Genomic DNA, 21,337 nt, shown 5'->3' on the forward strand with positions numbered 1-21,337 from the left:
AACAACTATTTAATGTTTGTAACTATTTGTACACCTCAGCCTACAATATAATGTACTCCATCTTAAGTGATACTTAACACATGTCACTGCACACACATTTACTATGAAGGTTCAAATATTATGCTCTATTTATGTTTTCATCTGGCAGTTAACTGAAAAAGAAAAGGATGAAACCACTGAACAGCATCTTTATAAATGTACATACTGGACATTCATACACTATTCAACTGCCTACTGTTTCTGTGGGTATTTGAGTCAGATAGCACATGGGACTACTATTGTGTTTGTTTATAGAATATCATTTTTTGAGTGTTGGTATGAGTCGTGTTGTTGGAAAGAAGGAAAATAATGTTCCTAAACTGTTTCCGACAGACGTGGATTTTTGTTACTCACTTGCAGAGGAACTTGTTCATGTGGAACATGTGTTTTTAGGCATTAAAGGAACTTGAACATATCATTTCTCAATAGCCCTAGTGGTTGGCTAATTATATTGAAGTAACTTATCCTGCACATGGGGCTGCAAGCCTGTTCAAATAAATGAACTATTGTTGCTGCACTGGTGGGATACAACGTCATCAGCACACTCAATTTTAGTTGTTGGTTGGGCTTGGATTGTTAAACATACTGGACTAAGGTATAAGGGCTGACACAGTTTTTATAAATTTTAATGCATTTTTCAGGATTCCCTCTTGACAAAGCTGTGGAGTATGCCAAGCTCAGGAATCCACTGCTCATCAATGACCTCAATATGCAGTATTTCATACAGGACAGGTACGTTTTACACACGCACACGCACAGACACACACAGATAGTCCCTGCCAGGCTCATAACCATGACTAACAGAGGGGAAAACATTACTCTGGTGTTAAAGTAATTTCACTGGTTCCCAGTCAAGTTGTAAAGTGGGAATTTACATTTTAAAGTTAAACTCCTGATCCTGCTCCAGCCCGAATGCAATCTGAGACCTTGTAATAATTACCAGTCATTCCGGAGCATACCTTAAAACCAAAGGTGTTAGGGCAGCTAAGGTTTTGTAGTCAGACGTTTTCCAAGCTCCTCTGAAAGGTCAGTAATGACCTGATAGAGGAGATCAGGGAAAGAAGCTCACTGAACTCTGGGAATGACAGTGACCTTATTGCTATTTTCACACAGATTTATACACAAATCAGCCACAACATTAAAACATGTAAATGGTTTATATGTTGTGGTTGATCAGAAAAGAACAGAACTTTATTGTCCACCAAAGTGTAAAATTATCTTTGGCTCACTAATAAAAGTGTGTAACCCTTTCCTGCTTTACCACCCAATCCTATCAACACCCACAAACTGACACTTAAAAATTAAAATTCACTCATTATCTACTCACCACTATGTTGATAGAGGGAAGGGTGAAGTGTTGGGGTCCACAAAACACTTTAGGAGGGAATTTAAATTTTTTGGTGAACTATCCCTTTAAAAGCTGCACATGTAGACTCAATATGTTTAATCCACATATGACGTTGTCAATAACAGTTGTTTGATTCCCTGTCAGGAGAGAAGTTTACCGGATCCTAAGAGAAGAGGGCATTGACCTACCTCGCTACGCTGTGTTAAACCGAGATCCCGACAATCCTGAGGGTGTGCAAGAGTTCTTTTTAAAAATATAATATGATTAATTGATAAAATATGAACCCCACAGTTTTATAGCAACAAACATATATCTGTACCATCACTGTTTGTTAAGAATTATCAAACAAAATGTGTCCATATGCAGAGTGTAACCTTGTGGAGGGGGAGGACCATGTGGAAGTGAATGGGGAGGTGTTCCCGAAACCCTTTGTGGAGAAACCTGTGTGTGCTGAAGACCACAACGTCTACATCTATTACCCAACATCTGCTGGAGGAGGCAGCCAGAGACTCTTCAGAAAGGTAACTCTTACCGAGCAAATTGGCAACAAAATGTTCAGTCATTGGCAGATACTTTCAGGAAGGAGTTCAGGAAGCTGCTTCAGGTCCCACAATTTCTAAACTTAGCCATTCATGGACAATCATAAGTTTTAAATGTTGACCAACACAAATATTCCCCATCTCTTTATGTTAATGAAGGTGATGTTGATTTGATGTCTCACTTTTTTTGTTTAAGGCTCATCCATTATTTGATGAGAAAAAGAAAATGTGGTAAACTTAAATTATTTTATTATTTAAAACTCTGTCTCTTTCCTATAGATTGGGAGTCGGAGTAGTGTATACTCACCAGAGAGCAGCGTACGAAAGACTGGATCCTACATCTACGAGGAGTTCATGCCCACAGATGGCACAGACGTGAAGGTAAAGTCAAAGTTCATTTTGCCATTGGTGGAGTTGTTTTATTGCTAGAGCTGACTTTCTCCGGACTTTTCCTTTCACATAAGAATAATTCAGCACAAGATTGTCTGCGTCAGACGTGTTCACAATAAAAGAAAAATCTCCGGAGTGTTCAGATGAGGAGCAGCGCCTGAGGCAGGACTTAATAATATAATAATAATACATTTTATTTATTTAGCACCTTTTTTTCATTTCATTTACCTTTCATACATAAAATGCAGCTCCAAGTGTTTTACAATAATATCAAAGACATGAAATAAGATGTATCAATAAGAACATGCTAGCAATAAAATAAAGACTTAGGATTTATAAAAACCATAAAACTACCAAAAGGTATAAAAAAAAATGGAATAAAGACGATGGTGTTAAAAAAGAAAGATCCAATTAATTAAAAGCAAGATCATAGAAAGGGGTCTTGAGTTGTTTCTTAAAACTATCAACAGAGTTGCTTGTCTGATGTGCGGTGGGAGTTTGTTCTAAACCTTTGATGCATAGCAACAGAAAGCTGCTTCCCCAAACATTTTGTGGTTCGTTTTTGGGATACTGAGCAAGCCCGTGTTAGAAGACCTCAGGGAACAGTTTTGAACTGATGCAAATGCATATTCGTCCACATTTTCTACGTGAGCTATTTGTGTTCTTTTTTTTTTTTTGCATCTGTCTTGTGTTAGAAACATCCTAAACACTTGCTCGTTGTGAATTTTTCAGACTTATTCCTGCTGTATTCTGAGATGGGCTCACTCTGACATTTTCATGACATTTTACTACAGGGCTGGCAGGAAAAGCTCTGGAAATTGTCCACAGCAACTGACTCAGACATTTGTGTCTTCACATACAGCCCCTTTGGATAAGTTCATGAGAATATTTGGTGTTCAGTGCAGATCTTATAGCAGTTTTAATGAAATATAGAAACCGTTATCATATGCTTGTTGACGTTGCCTGTGTTCGTGTGTCTTCTGTATGTGTTCTTATTATGTGTTGGTCCTGGAAATCTCAGGTTTACACGGTGGGTCCAGACTATGCCCACGCCGAGGCACGAAAGTCTCCTGCTCTGGACGGAAAGGTAGAGAGGGACAGTGAGGGGAAGGAGATCCGCTACCCCGTCATGCTTACTGCCATGGAGAAACTGGTGGCTCGCAAGGTCTGCCTGGCTTTCAAGGTAAATCTGCGTCATCATGCGGCGAAGTTCAGCACAGTGATCAAAGATAAAAGATAAGTGGTCATCCTTTTGACCTTTTTTACCTCCCTCACCCAATAGTGGTGGGAAAAACTCCACTGGGGACAATTTTAATGTGCCGTAATCCATTTGTACCCAACACAAACAATGCATCAACTTGCACAAGACCATAAGATTTTGTTCCATTACAAGCCTGATAAATATAAACCTGTGACTGAATAACAGATGTGTGCTATAGTTTTATTTAGCTGCTTTGAAAATATATAAATATGATAATAATTACTTCCATAAACAAAGTGCTGCAGTTACTGCTGACAAAATAGTTTATCCGCAAAATAGTTTATCCGCAATATAAGATAAAAGAACAGATAATCAAATACACAAACTCATTTTAAAAAGTACATACTGTATGGAGCGCTACTGTTTGTTCCTCAGTTGTGTTTTATATTCTTGTTTTATAATCATGTTACGTCTGTCTAATTAAAACATACTGTAAGTGTTTTCTATATATGTTATATGATGTACTTAAACAAATTTTCTTTTTCTTCTTTAGCAAACAGTTTGTGGATTTGATCTGCTCAGAGCCAATGGCCACTCCTTTGTCTGTGATGTTAACGGTTTCAGCTTCGTCAAAAATTCCATGAAGTACTACGACGACTGTGCCAAAGTCCTGGGGTAAGTGACTTTAGCTCACAGACCCACTACTAAATACTGATCTCTAAAGCTGCTTTCAGACATGCACTGAACTCTGGAGGATCTCTGGACATTCTCTGGAGGGACTGCACATGAGAATGCCAATGTCTGAGTTAGAGGCTCCAGACTTTCTCTGGCCAGGCTCCTAATAATATCTGCGGAGAATGTCCGAATGAACTGATGTGAAAAAACAGCAGGAGGTCCTCCGCAGGATTCACCACGAGCGAATGGGCGTGGTGATGCCGTTAGTTACGTACTATTAAAAAAAGTGGCGCCATACATTTAGAAGACACTGACAAAGGTGTCAAGAGAGCCTTTGGTGATAAGAGCCGACACTGTTGTAGATTTGCTGTAAACAAAAACATGTGATCTCCTGCCTCTGCCTGCTGTGTCACCCCTCACCTGAGGACTGCAGAGATTTCTGTTTTGTTGTGAACGCTTCTAAGCGGAGAATGTCCTGCTGCGTTGTTTGTGTGTGAAAGGCAAACTCCGGAGAAAGTCCACACCCAATTGTGCGGGCATCCTCTGGAGTTCATGTCTGAAAACGGCTTCTACTACGTCATTAGATCGCAGGACTTTTGAAGGAGAACTTTGTAATTGCATTTACTATCAGACTTTATTGCAAGAACGATATGCATCATTGTAGATCATGTAATGAAGAAGCAGGCTCTTTTTGTTTCTGATGTTGCCTGACTGTCTTTGAAGCATTGTCTTGCTGTGGCTGTGTGGCAGGTGTAGTTTATCCACAGCTCTCTACAGCTCCGAGGATGCTGTTGTCAGCTTTACATCGTAATTTGTTTCTTATTCATCACCTTCGAAGCTGAAGCTGCATGACTGAAGACTTAAAAATGTTACAAATATAAAGACGGAGGAAGCTTTCCCTCCAGTAATGATAATAGCATGAGCATAATTCCTCAAGGTCCAATTCTCAGGTCCAAGCAGCAAGTCTTCATTAGTTTCTTTAGGGCACAAAACAAGCACCAATAATATCAAAGCGTTAGCGTTTAATTTCATATACTGTGGTTTTTATGATCTGCACTGCAGTAGATTTTTTAATGATCTCAATGTGCCTGGTTTTTGTTGGTTGCATAAAACATCCTTCAGGTGAAATCTGAGACAGATTTAGACTTTGAATCAAGGTGTTGCAATGAAAGTGATTGGCGCAGGGAGGCATGTGCTGAATGAATAATACTTGTTTATTGTTTTTGTTTTATTTACCTATTTACCTGACTCAATTATGATTTCAAGTCATCGTTGTTATTTCTTTCCTCTGTTTCACCAGGAACATGGTAATGAGGGAGTTAGCCCCCCAGTTCCACATCCCCTGGTCCATTCCAATGGAGGCTGAAGACATCCCCATTGTCCCAACCACCTCAGGAACCATGTACGTACTGACAGGGACAATAGGGAAAATGTTCATGTTAATCCGAGGGATATTGCTCCTGTGCCTATGACACGTGATATGAGATGATAAGACCTCATACTGTACTGTCTTTTTTAAATATGTGGATTTAAGAGTTGTATGAAATCTTCAACGCTTTTTATAAGCTATTACTATTGAGCAAAATTTTTCAACCAAAATAAAATGATCAGTTTTAAAATATATTATTTTCTCCTGAATTACTAAACCTTAATTTTCAACAATCATGTGGCCTCACAGGCGTCATATTTCATACCTGACATGTCCTACACTTTTCCTTTGATGAATAAGGTGGGGGGAAATGAGCCCTCACACATGAACGCAGGGTTATTAGGGTTTACTGACCCACTGACCTCCACACACACTCAGACACTCACTGAGTCCTCACTGAAATCTCATCTCTGTCGCTGGTGTCAGTGAGCAATGTGGTTTTCAAGGCTGTAAAAGGTCATAGATCCCGTTGGATCCCCCTGGTATCAAAATTGTCCTGAGTGATCCAATCACAAGTGGTCAGTGGTAAGATCTGAATGCGATCTGAGGTCCGATCACTCAAACCACATTCAGAGGTGGTCTGGGACACGTGGCCACTTCATTTTCCCCATGTGAATGCAAAAAGCCTCTGGGCCACATATGAAGGACCACCTACTCAGCTGACACCTCTAACCTACTACAGTTAAAACATATTTTTGCGCTTCTCAGTGTCTGTACGTTGATTTGACAACCACATAATGACTGGAAAATGGTAAAATCTTTCTCCATAGCTGTGCACATTTATTCATTCAGCCCCTCTGGACTCCTCCAACATAATTTGGTCTTTTCAAACACAAATGACGTACGTGATTATTTGCTTATAGATCAGGAAAATTAGATCCCATCGCAAGTTGTCACAGGAGACCCATTCAGGACACATTTTTATACACACAGACAAACCTAACGCTGACAACTTGGGATCAGATCACTCAAGATGGATGTTAATACGGGGTCTGAACAAGGCCTTAGAGGAGATTTACCTAGATGAACAGTGAAATACCTGAGTTTCTGCTGCATTGTCATCTTGTTCCATCCGCTCCTCTTCCTCAGGATGGAGCTGCGCTGTGTTATTGCCATCATCCGTCATGGAGATCGCACACCAAAGCAGAAGATGAAAATGGAGGTCCGACATCCTCTGTAAGTCTGGATTGCATTCAGTTTTATGATTTGGTCTTCTTACTCTTCTCAGTCTGTTTTATTTTTATATAAAATACAGGTAGGAACTAAATTATCTTTCTGTATAAATGGCCTTGCCAATTGATGCTGCCCCACATTTTTAAGTTCATTTGGGAAATATTTTAACATGTCTCAATGCATTGAACTTCAAAAGCATTTCTCTTGTCTAATCTCCCTTAATCCTTCTACTTTATTCTGTTTGTCTGTCACAGGTTCTTCGAGTTGTTTGAGAAGCATGGAGGCTATAAATCAGGAAAGCTAAAGCTAAAAAAGCCAAAACAGCTACAAGTGAGTGAGATTAATTTAATCTTTTGTTTCCTCTTTTCCCACATGCTCTCCTCTTAGGATTATGAGTCAATCCTTACAGTACTGGGCTCTATAACAATTATGATCAATCTAATAGCTATCTCAAGTCCTGTATCATCTTTTTATAAAAAAAATATTTCTTCACTGTCAGTCTCGTTTTTCACATAATATTCAATCAGAACATTTGTACAGGACCTAGTGTTAGTGTGTGTTCAGTCTGGGTAGTGAAATTAAAGAGAAGTCAAATTGAGGATAGCTGCCTCTGTCTTCAGGAAGTGCTGGACATTGCCCGCCTGCTGCTGGTTGAACTGGGCCAGCATAACGACTGTGAGATCGAGGAGAAGAAATCTAAACTGGAACAGCTCAAGACCGTCCTGGAGATGTGAGTGACACGCACACATCAGACACACACTCTCTCACAAACGCACAACATCAGTCATTATCTTCCTGTTTTCTGCCATCACCATTCATCGACAGTCTTCCACTCTCATTCTCGATTCAAATCCAGCTCCATCTGTCAACACTTCACCAAGGTTCAATCATCTTCCTGATACTCACAGCCAGACACATGTTTACTGTGGTTCACTCCCTCCCTCTTGTCTCTAACTCTTTTCTTTATCTTTTCTTCCCTCCTCCATCCCTCCTCTCTCCTGCTCAACCATCCCTCTTTCTTTTTCTCCAAAAGGGAATCCAGCTTGAATGACACTCAGTACGCACCCTTTTCCCTTCTCATTTTAAAGGATGAGGTTTTATCACGTTCCTTTTCTTTAGTCTTCATAGACTATGTATAAAATATTAGGAATGCTTTGTCTCTTCCTGACACAGACCGAGAGGAATGTATGTTAAAACTGATTTTTCGCCAATGGTAACCATTAAAATTGTCGGAAAATGCGTATAAACTGGGTGAAGAAGGTAGTTTAAGCACTTGAGTTAATATTTGATATTCCTAATGTTTTGTACACAGAGTGAATCATTTCCATTAACATCCATTTGGACACATACACAGTCAAATGTCTCGGATTTCACTGTGTTTCTGTGTGTGCTGTGTCTGCATGCCGTCCTCACCACATATCAACTAGACTCTCAATGTCTTCCTTTCTCCTACCTTCCGTTTTAGCATTTATACTAATGATGGTTAGTTTCTGCTGCACTAGTCACCAAAACCAAAGGAAGGATGCAGCGAATTGTTTTTATCAATCAAGATACAAATCTAAGTCAAAGGAATAGTTGGTTTACTTTTAAAACAGCTGTACGGTCCTGTTCACACCTGGTATTAATATCCGTCCTGAGAGAACCAATCTCCAGACGCATTGAGGAAACATTTGGGTGCATTCAGACCTGAACTTAGGGCTGTGCCTTTGTTAGCATCACATAGCGCTGACCCCAGCAACACCAGGCTCCTGAGAATCTGTTTCTGAATAAGCTGCAGTGTCCATTCTATGTTAATGAAGAAACACTACACCTATCAATGTGTTTTTAATGGATTTGTTGGTTTTGTCCTTCATATTAAAGAAAATCACCAGCTGTAGTCTTAAAGATGTGGGCTCACCTCACTGCATGATCTATATTTATACTTTACATCTTGACAACTTGATTCTTGTGAACAGCTGGCAAAAATATTTTATCCCTTAAATCTATTTCCATAGGCATGTACACCTCAGAGACTTTAAAGCCCGTGACTGTGACCTGCCTGTAACCTGTGCTTTCCCTTGTGTCGACCCTTACTCTTAGTAAACCCGATCCTGAAAGTGTAAACGATCTGACTGATGCCCCCATAGATTCAATCAAATACATACCAAGCCACCACTTTTTTGTGTGATGTTGATTTTTTTCAAGATCGGCTCTGTGACAACAGTTTCAATTCTCTGGCTCCTTGCCAGAGTTGTTTATCGTGGTTCAGTGTCCATCATCATGTGGCTTTGTGAGTCGTCCGTTCAGCTGCCTTTCCTAATACAGAACACTATGCGGTCATTAGTCATGCAGGATGTTTATGACAACACGACATGCAGGGCAAGTAGAGGCCCTTGTTTCTGCATTTGATTTTTGAGAATCATAAGAGGAATATAATTGATGTTGAATTTCACCTTGCACTATTGCAAAAGAGTTCATTGTCATCTTCGTGAACGATGAACTGAACGAATCAGTTTTCATTTGATGAACATGAGTCACTCGTGTTTACGTACATTTTTAAAATCGTATCAGGCCATCATGTGAAATACCAGGAGCGAGAGAAAATGTGTGTGTGCTTCCAGACAACGCGCACACACAGGCCCCCGGGGCTCCGCCCCCTGCCCCCACTCACTTGCTCAGAGCTCGTTCACATGAAGCAGCCGGTCAGTGACTTTGTTGAAGAACAGTGGAAACAGTGAAAACACAGTTTCTCTCTGGTCACAGCTGCTCAGTGATCAGAGCAGAAGCTGCAGTTGATTTGTACCGAGCTGCAGTTGTTTGTGTCCTCCTCCACTCTGACCTGCTCTCACTTTAACTAAGAAACACTCATCACTAGTTTTTAGGACCTGATCAGTTCATGAAGTAATTTAGGGTCTGATTTACTAAAGGTTTGCGCGTGTAAAAACGTGGCAAAATGGCTCAAAAGAGCCATTTTGGTAAAGGTTGCCGACCCCTGACCTACACAAACTCACGCTGAAATAATAAGTGGAGATCTAGTAGAGCTACTGGTCTTTAGCTGCTTCAATCCTAAGTAACAACTGAGTGACTGAATTATCATTAAACCAACTGCTAATACGGTTACTGTGTTGTGTGTGTGTGGAAGAAGTTGTTGCCTTGTTCTGTTCTCTTTGTCAAGCTTTTGTTGGAATGGGTTCAGGTTAAGTCAGATGTGTGTTTGGTGTTAAAATAGTTGAGGATCGGATGACTTGTTTCTTTGTATCTATTTGTGATTTACTGTCTGTCTGTCTATTCCTGCCCACCAGGTACGGTCATTTCTCAGGTATCAACAGGAAAGTCCAGCTCACCTACCTACGTAACGGCCAACCTAAAGCCTCCAGCGAAGAAGAAGGTACAGACACACACACACACACACTCAAACACAAACACACTCACACAGGTAGTAAAACTATTGCAGTCTGGGAATATTTACAACAACGGCAAAACATTTAAAAAGCCAGAAACATATGATTCAAATAAAACATTTTAGCAAATGAAAGGTGCTAATTTATAAAAGGGAGTCCTAACTTGGTTGGAAGAAATAGAAGGTGTAGAGCCATTTCCACTGACATGGCTGAATGACAACTATGCTTTTGCAGTTGCCAAATACAACATTTTATGGTTATTTATGTATTTTTATGCAGTGATTTCTGATAAAAAATTGCAAATCTGCTGCGGTTTTTCCAGACTCTAAGAGGGACGGTCCTTCTCTGCTGCTGGTGTTGAAGTGGGGCGGGGAGCTTACGCCTGCAGGCCGGGTTCAGGCTGAGGAGCTGGGCAGGGCCTTTCGCTGCATGTATCCTGGAGGTCAAGGTACCAGTCTCTCTCTCACTCACTCACTCACTCACTCACTCACTCACTCAACGTGTGAAAAACGGGTTCTTCTATGGTGTCAAATATATATTTTTTTATTAGTCTATACATGGCCCCTCTTTAATTTTAGTTTTTTTTACAAATACAAATCTTTTCTACCCATGCACAAACTTGAATTTGTAATCCAGCTTTATTTTAAAGGTTTACAAATGTTGATTTATAATTTAACAATCTGCCATTTTTTTTAACCTAGTTTGAGCCCATATCCAGTCTTGATATTTTTGTCATGCTTTCTTTGCTTTCTTCAAAGTGATGTTTTATAATCACTGTCTTCACATAAACTTATTCATGATAATAACTTTGTTATGAGAAATGTTTTGTTTTGTTCTTTTTCAATGATACAGATATTCACACTCTGTAATCAAACTGCAAACAAAACCAACGTGGAACTGATAACTGATTGTCTACAAACACCTCGGTCTGAATTTATCTCAGTACACTGTGCTTGTATGTGGGAAAGACTATAAGTACCTACTGTATCTGCTTGCAGTTTGCAAGATCGGTAGTTATTCACTACAAGGCTACTTCTATTATGTTGAAGCGTAACTCTGGGACTCTGATATTCCTTCATCTGTTGTAATTGACATAGGTCATATCATTTATTCATTATGGTCTTAAAAAGGTCAAAAATGTCTGATAAAGAATCAAACTTGTTGAAACCTGCTGAAAACCCTGCTTGAATTAATTATTAATTAATTAATTATTGGACATTTATGTCCTGTAAAATGGTTTGAGAAACAAGACAAACTAGGATGACACTCAGTAAAGTGATATCTCTGCCAGGGCTCAACTGGGTCCATTGTTGTCATGCTTTACCACTCCACAAAATGTTATGTTAAATTGGTTGAGTAGTTTTTGCATAATCCTTCTAACAAACAAACAAACTGAAGCAGAAGAAAACATAACCTCCTCAGTGGATGTGTTACATTAAAATAAAAAAAGTTAACACATCGAATAACATTCTTTTAAAGGGGAACTATTCCCAGGTTGAAAGTACTGCTTGCTCTGCCAGCCAGTGGTTGGGACATACTATAGACTATATAGAAACTATAGACTCACTATAGAAAACACTCCATCCCAGTTGGGTGTGGACATAAGCACACCTAACCACACCCAGCTATGCTATTCTGTGTCTTTCAAAGTGCAATAGTACAAGAATGCATCAAAACCTCGTTCACCATTCAAAACTGTGGGTTTGCTCTTTAATGTATTAAAAGACAACACACAGCACAACTACCCTGACCCATTTAACTTAAAGGGATAGTTCATCCAAAAATTGAACTAAGAAAATTCATTCATTATCTTCTCACCACTATGCCGATACTGCTCTTGTGGTGTCATCCAAGTGTCCGGAAGCCTCGACATTCAATTCCTACTCGAAACCGCATCATTTACACCAAGTTTTAAGCCTAAAGGTCCTCTGATATCTTCCGGCGAGCTGCATTCAGGGACTGTCGGAAATGTTAACGTCCGCTAGCTTAGCCACTTTTGTTGGACTTTTAAGCTTAAAACACAGTGGAAATTACCTTGTTTCGAGTTGAATATGAATGTCTGGGCTTGTGGACACTTGGATGACACCACAGGAGCAGCATGAAGGTATGTCATGTTTTTTTCTGTTGTTTTATTACTTCTGAAGATAGGTCACTAATCGGCTACACTGTTTACCCCTCAAACTCCAAATGTGTTTTGTTGACTCAGACACTTCACCTACCCCCTACCAGCATAGTGAATTTTCATTTCTGGGTGAACTATTCCTTTAAGTCAAATACAGTGAGCGACTGTACAAGCCTGCTGGTTAAATGAAGGACTTTCTCCTCTCTATTTGGACAATTTCATTTGTCAACTTTACACGTTCTATTGGTTTGGGGATTGACGGACTTGTTGCACCAAAAAATCTAAGAGCAGAGTAGAAATCTGAGAGAAGGAAATTTGTCCAAGTTTAAGCTCACAGTTTGGGCACAAGCAGAGCAAGACTAAGCACAAGCAGGAGCCATTTGAGTGCAATCGCGGAGTGAAAGCATTATGAAATCTGAATGTGAAATCATTAAAGTCCTACCCTCCAACTGAAAGACCACACTCTTGAATGAAGATAAGAGTAAAAAAGCATATCTATATCCTCAATAGGATTTAACTGAAGTAACATCTTGATGCTGTCCATCAATCATTCTTTACAGGCTTTCTTTCTGTGTTGCTTTGTTTCATCATGCATGCAAACTGTGCAGAAAAACAACCTGAAGCTGCACTAAACGTATTGGTTAGTAGATGCAGTCTGTCCTTTGCTGCTTCTTTTCTCTAATGAAAAGAAGTCTATTTTCTTGCCGCAGCTACAGTTTTCATTCCTCTTCAACAGCAAAAGGTTTGTCTATTAACTCTGCTCTTCTCTTCTCACCTGTTGTTGCGCTGTCTAAACCACTAGCCGGTAACCGCGGGTCCCTTGGCTGCGAGTCCCCTATTGACTTCGGTAAGAGAAGGGTCGCCTGGATGTCACCGCTCCTCCACGCCTCTCTCCCCGTTCTGCGCGCTTGTCGCTTCGTCCACTAACGCGCTCTGATTTCTCCTCTCATTATGACCGTTTGATTAATTTAATGTAGCAACTAGTCCTGTGTGTCCTACGCTGAAATTGCTGTGTATTGTTTGTGTCGTCGTTGATTTGTTGTCACCCGAGGTGATCCAATGTCTTGCTGGTACATACACAGGCAGCCAAAGTGGCTGTTTGGTGTTGTAAGCTAACACAGGTCATCTCACACTAATCCTACAGCATTTTTTTGTCTTGTTGATTGTTTGAGCCAGTTTGTCTTAGCCTGTATTAGATCCTAGAACAGGGGTCAATCCCCAACATGCACCAGGTCTAACTTAAATAAGGCATGATAACCAAAGTCAACAATATAACGTCAGACTAATTGGCTATAGACTAAAGAAATGCATGATGCATCAGTGTGATTTAGTCTGTTGTTCATATGGAGCTACATGAATTTAAATATATTACAATTTTAAAAGATGCGAGGGATTTAAGAAATGCTTATTGTCTCTATTCAATTAGATAATCTAAAGTCTTTCATCTCATCTGCAGAAAAGCTGTTCACTGTTGGGTTTCACTTAACATCTATTCACTTAACCTTCACTTCATCTTATTGATACTTTAAAACAGACAGTCAGGTGAAATGAGCCATGTAAAAGCTTACATATGTTGAGGTCTATGTATTTGAACTGAAAATGATGTTGCACCTGCACAGGTGGTGTGATGTCTGTACTTTTAAATGGACATTTTTGGGTACAATTACATTTCATTTAGCTGACGCTTTTATCCAAAGCGACTTACAATAAGTGCATTCAACCATGCAATTAATATACTGTTGTACATTTTTTTCCTCTTTTTCTTTTCAACCACCTCACCTGTGACTCAGCTGTTTCTTCAATGAACAGAATCTCAGTGCTGTAAAAAGCTCAGTTAACTGTGATACTTCACTCGTTGTTCAATCTTCCAGGTGACTATGCTGGGTTTCCTGGGTGTGGCCTCCTGCGCCTGCACAGCACTTACCGCCACGACTTGAAGATCTACGCCTCTGACGAAGGCAGAGTGCAGATGACAGCTGCTGCGTTTGCCAAGGTAATTCTGCCTCTGTGCCTGAAAGACTAAACCTTTATGTGTAACTGAAGTTGTTTTTAACACTTAAGTAAGAATCTCTGGGACAGAATATCTCTTATGAGATAAACTCATTCATATTTCAGTAACAAATTAGTGAAAGACTTCGAGTCCCAGTATATCATGTGCACCTTTTGTAACAGGACATACTGGAGATCTGAAATGCTGTCTTTGTGAGGACAACTCTCATATTGTATTTTTTTTACACAATCCTGCTTATGGACAAACAGCAATGAAAGCATAAACTCCTTGGCAGAGATTATAAATGTCCAACCTGTGTACACAATATATATAGTGTATACATAATATTATGTATTATCATAGTGCATACATGTTTTGCTTTGGTATCAGCTGCAGTGGTTCTCCTGAAGTTACAGTATATTGCTTAGTGTCGGTTGAAGTTGTCAGTATCAATTAATATGATGACTATAAGCAGTTGAAAAGCAGTCAAATTTACCAAAATGTCTTCATATCGCTTGATTGGTCTAATCAACAGTCCAGAATCCAGTCTTTGACACAAAGAGAGACAGCAAATATTTACCTTGAGAAGCTGAATTGTCAATTGAATTGAACATTTTCAACAATTCATTGATAATCAAAATAGATACTGATTCATTTAATGTTGATGGACTGAACGTTTCCAGTCCTCCTAAGTGAATATACAGTCTGGGTATGTGAAGTTGTGCTAAATGCAAATAAATACAAAAGTACACCATGTTCAGCTTGAATTGTCGCAAAGGGTTATAAATACATATATATAAATACTTTTTTGAGTAAATAATCCTACAATTAATTTTATTACATCTTTTAAAATAATTAATGTGCCAAAGCTTTAAAAAAAAAACCTGATTCAGATTGACCCTAGCTTTAAACAGTTAAAGTTTATTCAGCAGGTTTATGTATTTTTCCCACAGGATATGGGATAAGTAGATGAGACACAATGGCATCAGTTCAGGTTCTCTGGTTTCTCTGCAGGGTCTGCTGGCTCTGGAAGGAGAGTTGACACCGATCCTGGTCCAGATGGTGAAGAGTGCCAACATGAATGGACTGCTGGACAGTGACAGCGACTCTCTGACTGACTGCCAGCAGAAGGTGAAGGCCAGGCTACATGAAATCATGCAGAAGGATCAGGACTTTGCAGCTGAAGCTTATGAGAAGGTATTTGTAAAACGTGAGATCCTGAAATGAAACTTTGCAGATGATTTGATAAGATGACGACTTGTGCATTGTCCTGTTTGCAAGTAACTTCTCTGAAACAGGGTGTGCTTCTCAATTCTCCATTGCTGAAGTATTAATATTTATCCAAATATAAATATATACTACCTATGCATGTATTGGCAGCAGGTTAACCAAAGTCCTTCCTGTCTGTCCTCTGATATCATGTAGAACATTTAATCAATTTCCTTCTGTTGTCACTGGTTTGCAGTTGGCCCCAACAGGTAGTCCTTCCCTGGTGAACTCCATGAAGATCATTCAGAATCCAGTCAACACTTGTGATAAGGTCTACACCCTCATCCAGAGTCTCACCAAACAGATCAGAAAGAGACTGGAGGACCCCAAGTCTGCAGGTAGTGTGAACCCTTAGTACCTGAATCTAGGCTTGTTCCAGACAGATGTAGCAAAAGTGCAATATGTCCTTATTGTGAAACATTAAACCAGACATTAATTCAGTGTTAAAGATCATAAAGATGCTTTGTGTTTTGCTCCAGACCTGCAGCTTTACCACAGCGAGACGTTGGAGCTGATGCTTCAGCGCTGGTCCAAATTAGAGAGAGATTTCCGCACAAAGAATGGGCGCTACGACATCAGCAAGATCCCCGACATCTACGACTGCATCAAATACGACTCACAGCACAATGCCTCCCTAGGACTGGAGGACACGCTGGAGCTGTTCAGACTGTCCCGCGCCCTGGCTGACATAGTTATACCACAGGTGAAAGCAAAACAGAGTAATTTCTACCAGGTTTTCAGAGAATGTGCCACTGAATACGCTCATTCATCCTGTAATGCTTTTGTTTCCTTGCCCCAAAATATGGTCCATCTCCTCAATGTCATGTACAAGTAGATTCAAAACATGTCAAAACTATTCAAATGGCTTTTTATTCCTCCCCATCATTCATATCAGGAGTATGGCATCAACAAAGCTGAGAAGCTGGACATTGCTCAGGCCTACTGTGTTCCTCTAATGAAGAAAATCCAGCTCGACCTTCAGAGGACCCATGAGGATGAGGCTGTTAACAAGCTGCACCCCCTGTGAGCATTCAAAACTACCACTGAAGCCCAAACATGTTCAAATGTATCTGTGTTTGTTTCTGTAGTAACTGCTGACCGATGATCTCTTGTGTCATTTCCTGTCCCCTGCTGTTCAGGTATTCTCGGGGTGTGATGTCTCCTGGTCGTCACGTCCGCACACGTCTCTACTTCACCAGCGAGAGCCACGTCCACTCCCTGCTCAGCGTCTTCCGCTACGGAGGCCTGCTGAATGTACGCTCTGGTTTTATCCTCTGAAAGATGGTGTTCTTTCTTCTATTTGTCTGATTATGATGCTGATTTGGCAGAAAAAGAGTAGATCTATAAACTTCTGTTTGGAGTTGAAGTCAGCTTGTTGTATATAATGAATATATCTGCAGTAGGATTAAAAAGAGACAGAATTTTTTTTTTTTTAAATGTTCTGAAAACTTAATTGCAGTTTCACTAAATGACCGAGAAAGATTTGTTTGATGAAGTTGCTTAAAGCAGATTTTGGGGACAGAAGCCTTCTGGTTTCTGTTTCTAGTTTGTCTTATTAAGTTTGAACCGGCTTTGGTTTCCCGCAGGTAAACAGTCAAAAGAGGCGGAACACATTAAGCGAAATGATCAGCTAACAGCTTTTTAATTTTCTGCATTCATGTGCAGATGGCTGCCAACAGAGATTTGCCAAAAATCGTCTGGACCTAAAACACTTGACTTGTGTGATAAAAGAAAGAAAGTCCGACTGTAAACGGTGATAGCCAATGGACTCTGAAATTGAATAGCATCTGCTCATTTGTCTTTTCTTACAAAGGTGACTCTCCTGAAATGTAATGCAGTCGTTCACAACTCATTTGATAGTAATGAGCTTTTTGATAATAACTGGTGATTCAGCAACAATTTTAACATAACTGTTCATTTTAAAGCATTACATAATTACTGTTTAATTCAGGCCGATGTCTCACAAATTGCATTTGTTTAATGTGTGTGTGTGTGTGTGTGTGTGTGTGTGTGCGCGTGTGTGCGTGTGTGCGTGCGTGCGTGCGTGCGCGCATCAGGAGGAGAAGGACCAGCAGTGGAAACAGGCAATGGACTACCTGAGTGCTGTGACTGAGCTTAACTACATGACACAGATAGTCATCATGCTGTATGAAGACAACAATAAGGTCAGGCTACACAGAGCTGCATCACTGTGTAGCAATGCTCTTTCTTACTTATATTGTACCAGATTTATCATTTATAAATCATTGTAATTTAAAATATGTGTGGCAAGCAGGACCCCTCCTCAGAAGAGCGTTTCCATGTCGAGCTTCATTTCAGCCCAGGAGTCAAAGGATGTGACGATGAGGAGAATGTACCTCTCGGCTTCGGCTTCCGCCCGGCCTCCTCTGAGGTATGTAAAGGTGTAGGGTGGTCTAGCAGGTTTGCCCACAGTCAACATCCTAAAGCTATACAGATTGTTAAATCTAAAGACAGTAATCAATTATATTCAAACAGACATTCAACGAACACCGTGTGCCTTATGACTGCATACTATGTCATAGTGTGTAGTATGTTTAGAGTACTTATTATGTTGCATACTTATATATTCTCTTCTTATGCCTCCGCACCGGTGACAGCCAGTGGCTGAAGGCATTATGTTTTCGGGTTGTCTGTCCGTCCGTACCATTCCTCTGAACGCGATATCTCAATAATACCTTTACAGAATTTCCTCAAATTTGACAAAAATATTCACTTGTACTCAAGGATGAACTGATTAGATCAAAGTCATGGTGACCTCACAAAGCCCATTTTTCGCCTTGTGAAGGTAATATCTCTGGAACGCCATCAAGGAAGGCATACAACCACAGTTTGGTAATTCTAGTTGTGTATTTATGTTAACTTCTGTCTGCTTTTATGTTTACACCGGGGATCAGAGAGAAACAGCATTTCAATCCTGTCTATGTCCTGTACATATGACAGGATTGACAATAAAGTGGACTTTGACTTTGAGGATAACATCTGGTGATTTCCATTGCATGCAGGCTCATAGTCAAAGTCCTTTCCCTCATGTTTTCTCTGACCACATCAGAACCAAGACAAACAGCCGAATCAGGGCAGTCTAGAGGACCTCTCCCAGGACCAGCCAGACCAGGCAGTTCTTATTTCTGAGCCGATCAACATCCAGCGAAGGTCTCCCATGATCCGCAACCGCAAGACGGGCTCCATGGAGGTACCAGACGGAAATGATCATTGATTAAACAACAGGCAATGTAATCTTAGGCTACATTCATACTACTATGTTTGAGTTAGAAAACTACCTCTGACACACAAGCATTTCAGCTCTGTATCAGATTGTATTCCGGAGTTGATGCTTTTTCAAACTAAAACGTAGTTGTATGGATGTCGCCTTAATAATGTGAAAACCTTGAGTGGATGTGATTGGGTCTTTTCTTCATTTTTAGTTTTTCACAGAGGAGGTTGCCTATGCTCTCTTTTATTTCATATCAAACTGTTTATGTTGTGTAAATTAATGGGAGCCATCAATTACCTGATAAACTGGGGTAACCATCTCAGTCTTACAGGTCACAGAAAAATGAAAATTCTCTCATTATCAACTAACCACTATAAGGATGGAGGGGTGGGTGAAGTTTAAAAACTCTGTGTAAATGAAGCCGTTTCGAGTCGAATATGAATGTCGGGGCTTACGGACACTTGGATGACACCACACGAGCAGTACGGAGGCATGTTGTGTTTTTTTTTCTGTTTTATTTCGTCTCAAGAAGGGGTCGCCTTGGGTTCAACACTGTTTACACCTAAGACTCCTTTAGTGTTATGTGGACTCAAACACTTCACCCACCCCTCCAACGGCATAGTGGTGGTTAGATAATGAGTGAATTTTCATTTTCCCGTGAACTATCCCATTAATCTCATGTCTCCATGACCCTACTCAGGTCCTCTCTGAGACCCCTCCCACCGCATCCTCCAAGGGCGGCACCTCCCATCGACTCTTCCCCTCCTGTTCACACCAGTCTCCTGAGATCAAACCAACCATTGGCCTAGGTGGGCACCTTGTTTGTTTGTATGTATGTATGTATGTATGTATGTACTGTATGTGTGTGTGTGTGTGTGTGTGTGTGTGTGTGTGTGTGTGTGTGTGTGTGTGTGTGTGTGTGTGTGTGTGTGTGTGTGTGTGTGTGTGTGTGTGTGTGTGTGTTTGAGAGTATGTGGGTGTTTGAGAGTAGGTGTGTTAGAGAACTTTTATGCCCACAGACACCGACCTCACAACACATTAATTACCAGCTGTCTTCACTGATCTTCCTCATCATTACAAACCCCCCTCCCACCCATTTTCATATCTCACTGTGTCTCATGCATTTCTTTGTCTGTTTTTCCTTTCCTCTTTTCTTTCCATCACACCCCGCCCCCCCCACCCCCCCCACGGGCTTTCTGTTGGTCACATAGCTTCCACCCAGCTTAGCTTAGCAGCAGCCAAACAGGATCAGACTCCAAACTATGTAGGCAAGAGGTCAGTGGGGAGAGCAGTGTTTGCAGCCAACTGCAGGATCTCTGCAGTGTTCAGAGAGGTACCGATACCCCCACTAGGTGATTAGGTGATAAGGTGACAACATGGGGAACATACTGTTGGTGTTTCCATCTGTTATTTTTTTTATGTCAACACAGGAACTGAACCAAGCTTCACATGATCACACTGAATCATTTGACTGGATTTTGATGACAGACTTTCTAACACTGCTCAGCAATAAATGAGTATTCATGAATATTCATAAAAAAAATATATCAACAAATCTTACTGATGTTTGAAGTTAAAAGTAATAAGTCAACAATAATTTAACAGATAGAATGAAACATTTTTCTACAAAGATTGAACACACAAGTTCAGTTTCTTTAACTTTATTTACTCGGGTCTGAATAGCTCCTCCAATTCCTTCTTAGATTAAAAAACATGTTTATATAGTAAACAATTCAAAACCTGAGGCAGTGTAAACAAATACATATTGTAGCTTTGTATTTGAAGGAACGTGTTAGCTCTCGCACACAAAGAGAGAAGTTACGTAATTGCAGTCTTTCACATGTAATATGCCCATTAGGTTGAGGTTAGATTTCTTGGGTGCTCCAAAGAGCAGGATGACTTATCAACAGTGTTGTTGTCCAGTAAATAAGCTGTTTCATTATGTAAGGATTTATTTAGTTACAGTATTTACTAAGTAACGTATGAAGGTCGCCGTATTTTTAACAGCAGTTTAGTACAGCATGTTCCATAGTCTAACAAGGTTGTGTCTGCTTTCTGATAAAATAATAATTTTAATGAATTGCGTGTAGAAAATGTTCTAAATCACCTGTATCCGAGAAGCTGAATCTGATATAACCTTCCCCCTGTGAAAACAGCACAACACAAGTCCGTCCAAGTTCCTTCGAAGGCTTCTTTTTTTGCTTTATGTACAGTTAACAAGGGCCTGAAACCTCCAACAACCTGCACCTTGACACTCACACGAGCATGAAAGGTCATTAGCTAAATCAAGACGTGTGGGGGAAACCATAAAACCATGAATGTGTGAACGGTCGGATCACTGGATGTTTGAAACAGATGTATCACACTGAGATGCTCGAAACAGCGTCATTGCATAGCTCCATATTACCAAAGCATATGTGATGAGCTTTAAAAGAAAATTATTTATTTGCTCAATAATAATCAAAAATCTGCAGCTCTTTAGCTCTCTTGTGCTTGAGGATTAAATAGTTTTAACAATATTGTATGTTATTTTACAGAAATATAACTGTG

The 21,337-nt window shown here is 40.1% G+C and overlaps 1 protein-coding gene across 3 annotated transcripts in view; it reads left to right on the forward strand.

Annotated features, from left to right (window-relative positions):
• Positions 1 to 21,337, forward strand: part of ppip5k1b (diphosphoinositol pentakisphosphate kinase 1b) — a 53,391-nt gene that overhangs the window by 11,361 nt on the left and 20,693 nt on the right. For 2 of the 3 annotated variants that reach the window (XM_034588950.1, XM_034588949.1), the window contains exons 4-25: positions 681 to 771; positions 1,532 to 1,617; positions 1,754 to 1,908; positions 2,206 to 2,307; positions 3,338 to 3,499; positions 4,071 to 4,192; positions 5,493 to 5,594; positions 6,711 to 6,797; positions 7,049 to 7,124; positions 7,415 to 7,524; positions 10,076 to 10,161; positions 10,497 to 10,622; positions 14,168 to 14,289; positions 15,301 to 15,483; positions 15,752 to 15,893; positions 16,035 to 16,258; positions 16,451 to 16,578; positions 16,695 to 16,809; positions 17,613 to 17,720; positions 17,831 to 17,947; positions 18,626 to 18,766; positions 19,488 to 19,596. In XM_034588950.1, the coding sequence (XP_034444841.1) occupies positions 681 to 771; positions 1,532 to 1,617; positions 1,754 to 1,908; positions 2,206 to 2,307; positions 3,338 to 3,499; positions 4,071 to 4,192; positions 5,493 to 5,594; positions 6,711 to 6,797; positions 7,049 to 7,124; positions 7,415 to 7,524; positions 10,076 to 10,161; positions 10,497 to 10,622; positions 14,168 to 14,289; positions 15,301 to 15,483; positions 15,752 to 15,893; positions 16,035 to 16,258; positions 16,451 to 16,578; positions 16,695 to 16,809; positions 17,613 to 17,720; positions 17,831 to 17,947; positions 18,626 to 18,766; positions 19,488 to 19,596 (2,694 nt within the window). The remainder of the gene's footprint in view (positions 1 to 680; positions 772 to 1,531; positions 1,618 to 1,753; positions 1,909 to 2,205; positions 2,308 to 3,337; positions 3,500 to 4,070; positions 4,193 to 5,492; positions 5,595 to 6,710; positions 6,798 to 7,048; positions 7,125 to 7,414; positions 7,525 to 10,075; positions 10,162 to 10,496; positions 10,623 to 14,167; positions 14,290 to 15,300; positions 15,484 to 15,751; positions 15,894 to 16,034; positions 16,259 to 16,450; positions 16,579 to 16,694; positions 16,810 to 17,612; positions 17,721 to 17,830; positions 17,948 to 18,625; positions 18,767 to 19,487; positions 19,597 to 21,337) is intronic. The other variant, XM_034588952.1, reaches the window with a different exon arrangement.

Source organism: Hippoglossus hippoglossus, chromosome 6 (assembly GCF_009819705.1).
Source record: "Hippoglossus hippoglossus isolate fHipHip1 chromosome 6, fHipHip1.pri, whole genome shotgun sequence".
Lineage (NCBI taxonomy): Eukaryota > Metazoa > Chordata > Actinopteri > Pleuronectiformes > Pleuronectidae > Hippoglossus > Hippoglossus hippoglossus.